This window comes from Typopeltis vanoorti, chromosome 16, assembly GCF_054136105.1.
Source record: "Typopeltis vanoorti isolate ZY-2024b chromosome 16, IOZ_Tvanoo_1.0, whole genome shotgun sequence".
In the NCBI taxonomy this organism is placed as follows: Eukaryota; Metazoa; Arthropoda; class Arachnida; order Uropygi; family Thelyphonidae; genus Typopeltis; species Typopeltis vanoorti.
Genome location: NC_143564.1, coordinates 88,170,388 through 88,182,963, shown reverse-complemented (window position 1 = coordinate 88,182,963; position 12,576 = coordinate 88,170,388). Strand labels below are relative to the sequence as shown.

At 35.6% G+C, this 12,576-nt stretch overlaps 1 protein-coding gene across 2 annotated transcripts in view; it reads left to right on the top strand.

The window, feature by feature from the left end:
* The window catches only part of IntS3 (integrator complex subunit 3), a 598,644-nt gene that overhangs the window by 346,975 nt on the left and 239,093 nt on the right, over positions 1-12,576 (top strand). For both annotated transcript variants that reach the window (XM_090406089.1, XM_090406090.1), the window contains one exon: positions 2,062-2,119. In XM_090406089.1, coding sequence (XP_090262215.1) covers positions 2,062-2,119 — 58 coding nt within the window. The remainder of the gene's footprint in view (positions 1-2,061; positions 2,120-12,576) is intronic.

Sequence of the window (12,576 nt, the reverse complement as noted above, 5' to 3'; positions counted from 1 at the left end):
TTATTAAATGTAAATTGTGTTTTTAAATTTCTATAAAAATAATTTTATAATTGTATATAAAAATATTTGAAACTAACATTATTGTACTAGTTTGATCTTTGATATAAACATTCAAATTTTCTTCCATATAAAATTTTTAATATGCATATGTTCCTTGTATATTTTTAATCTTGGCCTTGATTCATTATAGTTACATGCTAATACACCAGTGATCATCAAAGCAAAACACTATTGTGATGAATCACATGTTTTGTGTATGTGTTCATTTGACTGACAGTGGCAAGTACCCAGTATGGTTACGATTCACCATACTGGGTACTTGTAACCATACTGGGTACTTGCCAGTATGGTTACGATTCACCTACTTTTGATTTTTTCATTTTGCGCTCAGTTAGTCTGGTTTGTGCTGTAAGTTGATTTTCTTCTTTAGTTTTGCCTCACAAAGATAAGCATGACCTCAAACATTAGTATCAATACCATCATCATCATAAAACATTTTATAGTACTGTTAAGTACCCATATGGTTCACCTGCTTTTTATTTTTTCCGTTTGCACTCAGTTAGCTTGGCTCATGTTGTAAGTTGATTTTCTTCTAGATTCTTTGGTTTTTGCCTCAGAAAATTAAACATGACCTCAAACATCAGTTAGTATCAGTGCCATCATCATCATCACAATTATCAAAGATTTGATAGTGCTGTTATATATACACTGTGGTATAAAATAGGAATTTGGGTAATTTGTGATGCTTATATGTTACAACCTTCAGGACATACTTGTGTCTTCTAATAGAAGACTAATAATAAATATTGGTATCATATAAGCCGTTTTTTGAACTAGTGCTAAAATCCACAGTATCAAAATCAGTTACATTTATATTATTTGAAAATTTAAGGTTTACTTATGCTAGTAATAGCTACAATCTCCCCCCCCACCACCACCACCACGCACACACCACATGCACTTTTCTAACCAGTAGATGCCTAATGGTTTTGGAAACAATTGATCTAAGATATAACACAATCTCAGGAATATATAAACTAGATTTCTATGGTATTTAGTGTGCTTCTCACAGTAATTTAAAATTTTAAATACATTTAAGTGCAATTCATTTTCATTTGAAAATTATTTTTGTACCCAGAGGTACCAATGCAGGGATATTAAATTTATGGCAGGTTTGCATTCATAATAAACAAGATGATTAAAACAAAAACCTTATTTTAAAATGAGTATTTAATATATGCTGATATGATGGGAAAAATTCATCCTCTTTGGCATAACCTTCTTCATAGTAGTACTAATCAAGTGTTGAATAGTTTTAATTTTACATTTGATCTGAACCTTGAACATTTTGCTCATGGCATGGCATGGTGTGTGTGTGTGTGTGTGTGTGTGTGTGTGTGTGTGTGTGTGTGTGTGTGTGTGTTTATAGTTTGCTTTGTCCACAGCTTGGTAGAAAACCATCATCTTCAACTAGAGACAAAGTAATTGCTTTAAATATAAAAGACCAAATAAAGTTCTTTTGTCATTGTTTAAGTTTGAATCTAGTTATCCTTTCTAGGTACCTACATACTACTTATTCCCCTTCATGCTTTTTGATACGTAAGGCTGAGATCTGTCTTCTTCACCTTGGGGTAGACTATCCCATGATGGTCCCAAGCCTGAATAATGGAGGAGGAGATTTGGGCAACAGGCTAATCACCCTTCCCCCATAAAAATTTCCTGATTATCGAAACCAAGAATCCAAAGACTTCTAGATAAGTGACAGAGAAATTATTTGGTGAGATAACTGAACTGTGAAGATGTCTAACATAAAAATAATATGCTGTCAGTTGCCAACTTTGTAATTCAGTAATGTTTTATATAATATTATGTTTAATATTTGTTCATTAGTTCACTGATGTAGAATTTTATTATTCTGTGAATGAAAATAATTCAGTTTCATTTTGATATGTTTAGTTAAATTTGCATATGTGAAAATAGTAGTTTTGTATCCAAGTAAACTATGATTATATTAGATACATTCAATTCATTAAATTAGTAAAGATTTCATTTTCTTTACAGAGATGGTGAAATCCGCTGTGAGATAATGGAGAAATTATTACAGGCTGTTTTACAAGAGGTAAGCTTTAAAGACACTGATAAACTCCTGAGCAATGTGAGGGTTTGATTGAGTCATTTTACACTTGGGAAAAAATTCATTGTACTGTTCACCTTCATAAATGTTCTGAATGTCTGCTTGGATGCATATTCTGACTCATTCAATATAATGTGTAATTTTATTAAGAATTGTATTATTGAAGATCAGCAGCCAATTTCTGTATAGAACATTTTGAAAAATATGCTCTTGATACTACCTACTTCAAACTTTCTATTTGGCTGGGATACATTGATTCAACCACCAACATCCTGAATGCAGTTCACTGTAGAAAAATGGGACTAGCCTGCATTTTCTAGATACTCTAGTCACACATATTCCCAGTGGTGCCCTTTCTTTCTTTGTTTATTGAAAGCCCATTCAAACAGATACATACAGATACATGTACAAACTTTCCCATCATTCCTCCTCTCAGCAGTTTGGTATTATTGAAACTCTTTGTCAACAGAACTTCCAATCTTTGTTCCACCAGGCTTTCCTGGTGAAACTTCTGAACTCTCCTTTATTTGCCAGACCATCTTTTTGTCCAGTAGCCAGTGGCGCACCCAGATAGGGGGACAAGCCCCCCCCCCCCCCAAAAAAAAAGAAAAAGAAAAAGGAAAAAACACTAGAAAATTTTCCAAAAATCTTTTTCTAATTAAAATTAATTTTTTTTATTTATGTTGTGTCATGTCTTCTATTTCTATACTACTTATGAATTAGTGGTTACATACGGTGGGAATACCCATAGCTCTCGGGAATCACAGCCACTGTTGAATGTGAGGCGAACGAAGTATTGCTCCGTCGGACCGAGCACTACTTTGTTTGCTCGAGCCAGATCATAGGAGATCACGGGTATCATGTATTGGCAATCACTGCAAATGCTCAGTCATAGGTCGTATGCAATGCGTAGCATGTATTCTCAAATCATCAACTTAACTCCCCTTCCCCCAAGATTAAATCCTGAGTGTGCCACTGCCAGTAGCCACAATTACAAAACAGATTAACAAAATAATTATAGCTTCCATCTCATCACATACCTCTTACTATACAGATTACAGTAATGCTTTTGCTGTTCCTTGTATTGGGGGACACCTCAGAAAAAATATTCACCACTTCCAAATCTCATTTGAAGCTGGTTGCCCTAATCCACTCTCCTTCCTGCTCTCTCTGTTCCAGGTGTTTAGAAGGTTAATTTTTATTGCAACTAATCATATTATGGTCAAGCTTAAAGATCTGTGAACACAAGAAATACATCTGCCATCACAATTTTGGTAGTTAGGTCTAGCTGATAATGCTTTGGATACCCTGCACAAAATCAAATGGAGGAAAACTCATTCTTTATTGCAGCAAATAGGAACTTGAATAAATATAGTCATGTTAAACTTTCCATGATTCGAGAAACATTAATTTTCAGGTTTCTAAGTTCTTCCACTTATTGTTTTGTGTTTTTTGTCTGTGTGTTATAAAAGCTTTAATATTGTATTCCTGAAGATTACTCTGTGACAGGTGAAATATGAGAACAATTAAACTTGTGCTTAATATTTTCTCTGTGATATATTCATCATTAAACCTAATTATGACTTGAAATGATCTTCTTTAATATTCTTGTGGTATCTTTCTGGAAATACTCTGAGTGGCATGTGGTACACTGTTTCTGGTATAGTAGGAGGTGATTTGCCTTAGCTATTTATGTTGAAATGGTGGAAAGTGGCCAGTGTTATGTTTAGGTGTTGTTATGTTGATCTTTTTTTTTTTTTAATGTGAAACCGGTGGAAGCACTGAGCAGAAGTTGCACCTGATACCTTTTGCAAGAAAATATAAGGCACAATTTCTACTGGTACAAGCTTTCTCCATTGGATGCACCCATTCACAGTGGATGGGACCTCCTAATGATAGTACTACCAGCACTTTTTATTCTTGTACTATGATTTTCTTCCTGTATTCTTCTTCTCTCTGCTTCTTTTTTACTATCTTCTCTGGCAGACCACCATCACTGGGACCTAATGTCTTAATGCCATGTTTGCTTTGTGGTGCAACTTGTGAACATCCAGAAAGGGGATCCTAGTAAACTCACACGACTTTGGCTTCTGCTTCAGCAAGACTAGTGGTACTTGATACCTACTAGTACCTGCCCAGGATCACTTGGCTAGTAATGAGCTTGCCTGCAAGGGTCAGTGGTGTCACAGTAAATCTCATCATGATTTGTGGACAGGACCCACAGCTTGCTGTGGTGCCACCATAGTGTCCAGGGTAGCCTTGATGTTCCACTCCTGAGAGCAGCATTGCTTGCTAGAAATCAGACGTCAATGTATATTTCAGTGGTGGGTAGGAAACTACCACTGAATCAAACTCCCTTTAAGAATAAGTAATTTTTCATTTCGTCCTTAGGTTTATCGAGGACCTTCAACAAGCCCTGACCATATTCAGAAACCATTGAAACATCAACCGAAAACAAAAGAAAGTAAAAGATATCACAGACAACAGTAAACATATCAACCTTTTTAATACTACACTAAAGTGATGAATGCCCACTAGGGGAAATTACCACCCTTCTTAATTCAGAAGGGTTTAGATTCAGTGAAAATACTTTGTCCAGGGGACATTGTCATAGAAACAAGATAGATAGACACATTCAGGTCATGTCCTTCTTGCAACATCCATCAGAGAAATACTAATCAGAATTGGACCTCCTTAATGTCCGCAATGAAAATGTTTACATTAAACTAATATGCTCATAAAATGAAACTGCAAGGTGTTCAAAAAACATCTTGCATTTAGTAATGGAAATATCAAATTAAAGTTTGCAGCACAAAATGGGAAGATTTCCCCCACAGTGCCACAAATGACATTTATCACTGGCAACTTGTCACATTTGTTAATCAATTTTCACAAATTAAGTGCAATTTAATTTTTGCAGATGGAAAAAAAAATATAAAAGAAGAATAAATATATTTCTTAACAAATTTGTACTTAAAATAAGAGTACTCTGATTGGTGGTGGAAATGAAGATTTTGATGATTTATGTCAATCTTACAAAAACTTGAAGATACCATATATTGCACTATAGCCATATTTGTAGGACTGTAGTGAAGAAAAAGTGAAAATAATGTGAAAAAAAAAAGTTAGAATTAAAGAAAAAATCATGACTTACAGGGTGAAAAACATAGTCTCAGCATTGAGGTGGGGAGGGCATTTTTTCTCACTGTTTCTTTGACATTAGTCACAAATATGGCTGTGATGAAATACTGCATTTGCTGGCATATAAGACACCCCCCCCCTTTTTTTTTTTGTACACATTTTTTTAGGAAAAAAACTTTATCACTGAATATTATAATGAATTTACAGTATTTCAAATATAAAGTAATAAGTAGGTCTACTTTTAACAAATACCTAATCTAACTAGGAAAGAGTATCCACCTTTTAATCTTCTTTGTCAAAACCCAGAAATTCATCTCCAGAGCTAAATGAAGAGACACTTGAAACCTCTTCTAAATCAGAATCTGAGTCCTCGTACAACAAATTGCCCTGTGTACCATCCAGTGCATTACTAATGCCACACGTCTTAAATGATTTAACCACTGTCTCAGTTTTCACAGCATCCCATGAAGCATTGACCCACTCACAAACTTGTGAAATGCTAGGCCTCTTCCTTCTTCCTGATGGCATAACCTCCAAATCTGAAGACTGCATCCAGCTGTTCCACTTCTCCTTCATAAATCCCTTAAATGGTTTATTAATACAGATATCTAAAGGTTGAAGCTGACTAGTTAGACCTCCTGGAATTACAGCTAACTGAGTTTTCAATTCCTTGAGTTTATTTGTAACATTGTCTGTTCTGTGAGAACAAAACTTATCCCATACTAGCATGGCAGGCTTCTTCAACAGTCCACCAGGCCGCTTAGACCAAATTCATCTATCCATAACGTCATTCCTCCTCCATCCATCCAGCCTTTTGCATGAACATGTACAGACCCTCCTTTAAGCAGTTTTTTGGGTAGCGTCTTCCTTTTAAAAATCAATAGTGGCGGCAATTTTGTCCCATCAGCACAGCAGGATAGAACAACCCAACCATGTAGTGAGTTTTTTCGTGCCCCGAAGTTTTAACAGTAACACTTTTTGTGCCCTTGGAATCTACAGATTTGTTTTGAGGGCACATCAAAAGTCAGCTGAACCTTGTTTGCGCAAGTTCAAAATTTTCTCGTATCCTTGCTTTAATGACGGATTGATGAAATTCAATAATTTTTTCTTCATATTCAGCTGGCATCTTTTGTGATATTTTTGTTTTAATCCACATACATAGCTGGTTTCTCTTCATGAATCTTGAACACCATGATGTTGATCCAGAAAAGTTGGCGATCCCTCTGTTAGTGGCTGTTGCTTTCGCTTGGTGAATAATCATTTTTGTAGACACTGAAAGTCCAGCTTTTCTGTGGTCTTTTAAAATCCAAGTATTCAGTTTTGCCTCAAGTTCTGGCCATTTTGCAGTTCCACTTCATAGGTGATGTTTACTGTGAGTTGCTTTTTTTAGATCCTCTTCCTAATTCTACCAAGTTCTTATCATTTTCTCAGTTGGGGTGGCCCGAAATGCCTCTCTGCAACCCTGTTTCCATGTTCTTTAGCATGGAAACAGGGCTGCAGAGAGAAATTTAGAGAACATTTAACAGCAGAAATTTATACCCGTTCACAACAACCGTGACAACAATTGAGAAGTTTAAACGAACAGGAACACAGCTGTGATCGTCGATGACAGCACATGTGCATCCACTGAACTCTACGTAACTGGAATGCTCTCACACACTGCAAGGAAGAAATCGCGTAACTCGGAACAGAGAAAATTTCCAGAATTGAAAGTAATAAAAAACTGAGTATCAGTGTATAAGATGCATCCTGTTTTTCAGACCTATTTTCAAAGAAAAAATGCATGTTATATGCCGGCAAATATGGTATATGATATTTTCACCAATACGTTTTTGTAAAATTGAAATAATAATTCATTCGCAGTGTTACTTGTTTAGTAGACACTGTCATTTGCTGAGATTTGGCTAAGTTATTCTTCTTTTATTAACTTTTGCCAACTGCACAAATTAAGCATTTAATTTACAAAAATAAATTAAGTTGACAAACAGCAAAAAAATGTGAAGAAAAAGCTTTCCATAGTTCAAATTTTGGTTTGCTATTATATCACTAAATGCAATAAGATGGAAATTATGTTTTTTTGCATCTCAGTTTCCTTTGTATGTTCATATTCTTTGGATGTTGATAAACATCCTGCATTAATTTTAAGGAAATAATATTTGATATTCAAAACAAAAACAGAATCATTTGAAGAGGAGTGAATTGCATAAAAAAATTAACCTTAGGGATACAATAAGTGCTATCATTATGGATGATATATACTATGGCAGATGCAGATTGAAAGGAGGAGAAAGCATCAAGAGATAAGAGAGGGAATCAGTTCTGGTGCTTTTCATTTTTTTTTCTTTCTTTCATCCGTAATTTTCTTTTTCTATATGATTTATAATTTAATAATTTTCTTTTCTTTTTTTAAAATAAAATTCGTGACATGACCAAAAGCACTAGCATTGTGATAATAAAATTAACATATTGAACACGCAACAGTGCCACAACCAACAGCATTAGTATTGTGATAATGAGATTCACATATTGAACATATAATGGCATCTGTTTAGTATGCAGTTTGCACTGCAGGAAAGGGCATTCTAGGAACCTCTAGTACGGGTAAAAACCTGTTATATGAAGATGCATTCAACAAGCTATTTAAATAACACAGAGTCCACTGTACCATGATAAAAATCACGTATGCCAAGGTATGTTCTAAGAGTCAATAAATTGACATTTAAGGTCCACTGACAACATTTGTGGTTTTGTGAAAAGGATGCAAAAGTTATCCCACTCAATACCAACTGTTTCAAGTATATTGATTCCAGAGAACTAATCTAGGGAGAAAAATAGAAGGAACTTTTGTATGTTCTATTTGTCTTTGTAATTATAGTGATGTAAATAAGATTGCTTGAAAGGCATTCTTTTTTCTTGCCTTTGCACAAAATTAATAAAAATTATCCATAAATCATCTTATCAAAATAAGTTGTGGTGTGGATCTACATCTTACCAAAATAAGATATAAAAATGATAACATTTCTGTATCTCAAATAATAACATTGTTTCATTTAAGATATAGAAAAGAAACACTTATAATAATGATGATAATAATAATGGTAAGCACTTACTATATTTCTGATCTGAACATGGACTATTTATTACTAACTCCATGTTCCAACATAAAGATGTGCACAAATTACATGGAGAGAAGATGCAAGGAATAAGAAAAGTCATCACCATCAAATTCCAGACATGTATCCTCAAGGGGCATACAGGATATGATAGTACTACATGAAAAATTTACATCATTACTAACTCCCTATCCACAATTTTCCTCCAAATCAGTCTGTTACTTGTCAAGACTCCAACATTATCAGATCTTATATTTCTATCATCTAAGGCACTTTGTACCATATCAATCTACCTATATCTTGGTCTTCCTCTGGGTCGTTTTCCTGCCAACCTGGCAGAGAACACTTGTTTTGCTAATCTTTCCTCGCCCATTCTGTTCAAGTGACCATACCACCTGAGATTTAGCTCTGCTAACGCATTCTTGGATGCTGACATGTCAAGTTCTTTCCTAATATCCTCGTTTTTAATATGATATTGCCATTGATGCCATCTGTTCACGCCTCTAATCTTTCTCAGGACTGTCATATCTGCAGTCTCTAGTCTTTGGTCAAGTGTTTTACTTCTGACCCAGCTCTCAGATCCATAAATTAAAACTGGTTTGAACACTGTTGTATACAGCTAATTTAGTGTTCCTACTAATTTCTCTCTTATTCCATATGAATTTATTCATTTGACTTCCTACCATACCAGCTTTGTTGATTCTGCTGTCTATTTCCATATTTAATTTACCATCTTCACTAAAAATTGTACCTAAGTAGCTGAAATGTTTTACTTGTTCCACAGGTTCCCCATTCAAAAACAGTTGACATTTTCAACTATTCTACCTATTTTCATTGTCTTTGTCTTTTCATTCCTGACCTTCATACCATATCTATTACAACAGTTATTCAATTTAGTCAAAGAATCTTGCAAACTTGTAGCAGATTTATTTAGAAGTAGAACATTGCCTGCATAAAGCAAAGAGCTGACATTAACATCTCCAATTTTGATATCATGTTTAATACCACTTTCCTTCATAATGTGATCCATATAGATAATGAATAACAGAGGGGATAATGTACAGCCTTGTCTCACACCAGATTTAACATTAAACCATCTTCCTGTACTTCCTTCAATTCTAACTGCTGACTTACAACTCAAATAAAGACTTAAGTATTGCTTGATATAATGCTCCATTGACACTATATAACTGCAGTGTATGAATAGCTTCTCTCTCTCTCTTGGCCCCTTGTCTTATGCCTTTTCCAGATCGACAAAACTTAAATACAGATCTTTATTATATTCCCATGCTTCCTCAACTAAATGTCATAAAGTGAAGATCTGATCCTGACACCCTCTATTTGGTCTGAATCCAGCTTGTTCTTCACCAAGCTTTTCTTCCACAATTCTTCTCAACCGTTTCTCAAGTATACTGGCATAAATCTTGCCTGGAACACTCAGTAGAGAAATAACTCTAATTCTCACATTCAGTTTTATTTCCCTTTTTATATATGGGTACTATTAGAGCTGTACTCCAATCATCAGGAGTTTGTCCTTCTGTCCAGGCCTTCTGAACTATGCAGTGCAGCCACTGTAAGACTTTTATACCACCATACTTCAGCATTTCTGGTTGAATATCATCTACTCCTGCTACCTTTCCACATTTCAAGCCTTTGATGGCTTTTTCTACTTCAATTATGGATATTATTATTCCTGATACATCCAAGGAGTCCGAAGACTCATCGCGGGAGGACATCTTCATCTGTCTCTACACCTTACCTCTACTACGAATCAATGCCATCTACCGCCCACCTCCAACACCACCACAATTAGTAATTTTTGTCTGTAAATTGCATGTGTTCTGAAGGGCCGATTTGTATGTATGCGGGATGAAAAACCCGAGTTTCCGGGAGAAAAAACCCTGCTACCTCCGTATGAGATCGGCTAACTCACCGTCGATTGAAATCGATCAGATAAAGATTCCTCCCATCGCGACGAGAATCGAACTTAGGCCTATTCCAATCGAAGGGCGCAATGTACCTTCGTTCTTCCAATTGCCCTACGGAGGCACTCCTGATTGCATGCCTGGTCAGTGTTTTCCATCACTGTGCTGTCATCACTGCTAGTTTCATTTAGCAATCTTTCAAAGTAATTGCTCTATACTTCAGGGATATCTTTTTCTCCATTTTCGATATCACCTTTATCATCTCTAATTCCTTTTCAGCACTCTTTTCTCCATTTCTGAGCTTCTTCAACAACCTCCAGAATATCTTGCCACCGCCTTGATATTTATTTTCTGTGTTCTTACCAAAGTCTTCCCATGACTTTTGTTTAGCTAGTTTTACACAGCGTTTAGCTTTCTTATTCTCTAAGAGCAAAAGCTGACTTATTTGCCAGAAACTTTTGATATGCTTTCTTCTTTTCCTTCACTGCCTCTTTAACTTCCTGTGTCCACCACGGAGTTCTGAATTTTCTATTCTTGTAGACAACCTCACCAAATGCCTTTCTGGCAGAATCAATCAATGTTTTCTTCAGCGCTTGCCACTGAATCTCCACGGTTTGATTCCTGTTCTCAAAGTCTTTCATTTTTTCTTGAATGATGTTGGTATATTTTAGTATGCATTTAACATCTGAGAGCTGCTCAACTTTTATTCATTTTAAGACTTTCTTACATGTTCTTCTTTTCAATATGAAATTCAGTTTTATCCTGCTTAAGACTAAATGGTGATCACTTAATTTCACATCCTCTGTAGACTCTAGTGTCCTGCACCAGAGAGAAAACATCACTATCAACAATAATATAGTCAATGAGACTTTTCTTATTCCTAGCCTCTTCTCTCCATTTGGAATTGTACACGTTTTTATGTTGGAACATGGTGTTAATAATAACCAGTCCATGTCCCGAGCAGAAATCCAACAAGTATTTGCCATTATTATTAGTTTTGCTCTTTTCTCCAAATTTTCCCAAAATATTTTTGTATGTCTGATAATCATTTACTACTCTGCTATTTAGATCCCCAACAAGGACCAACTTTTCCTTTTTCATTGTGTCAGTTGCTTTTTCTAAAGCCTCAAAAAATTCCTCCACTTCTACCTTAGTAGAACCTTCTGTGGGACCATAGGCACAAATAAGTCTCATTGTCCAGTTCTCCATTCTGATATTTGCCCACATCACTCTACTTGAAATTGCCTGCCATTCAAGAAGATTAGCCATGTATTTAGTGTTGAATACAATGGCTACTCCTTCTTTTCCTTGATTGTCATTGCCTGAATATAACATTTTGTATTTATTGCTCAGAAAGATCTCACCAGTTTTGGTCTTTTTTGTTTCAGTCACCCCCTATTATGTCGATCTGGTACTTATTCGAGCGATCTGACAAATTTCCAGTTTTTTCGAAACATCATATTACAGACAGTATTCTGGCAGGAGTTATAGGACCTCAACCTCTCTTCATTCTTTTCTGCGTTCGAAACTTTTGGAAAACTTCCACTACTGATTCTCCACTTACATAAGGCAACCTCACTAACAGTATCTTATCCACCAAAGTAAGCATCACAGCAACAAATTTTTCTTTTCACAAAAACAATTCTGTTTGCCCCAATGACTGGGAATTTGCATGCATTGATTATGAGCTGTCAGCAGTACATACTACATTTTATAGAACTCTCATTTAAACTTATTTGTGTCAGTTGCTTTGTCTAAAGCCTCAAAAATTCCTCCACTTCTACCTTCTGTGGGACCATAGGCATAAAATAAGTCTCATTATCCAATTCCCCATTCTGATATTTGCCCACATCACTCTACTTGACACTGCCTGCCATTCAAGAAGTTGAGCCTCGTATTTTGTGTTGAATACTATAGCTACTCCTTCTTTTCCTTGATTGTCATTGCCTGAATATAACGTTTTTTATTTATTGCTGAGAAAGATCTGACCAGTTTTTGTCTTTTTTGTTTCATTCACCCTTGTTATGTCGATCTGGTACTTATCTTATTCCTCCGCTAGTTCCATTTCTTTGCCATTCAGGCTTCTTATGTTGGTAGTACCGATCTTCAATTCTTGTGATATTGAGTTGAGGTGAGTTTTAGGATTTGTTCCAGTAGCTGACTTTTCGCTGTTTTCCCTGGTTCCCTAGCGAAAACAAGGGGGGCCTTGTTTAACCAGCGACGCCCCAGCTGGCATGAAATTTTGTCATGTTGTAACATCATT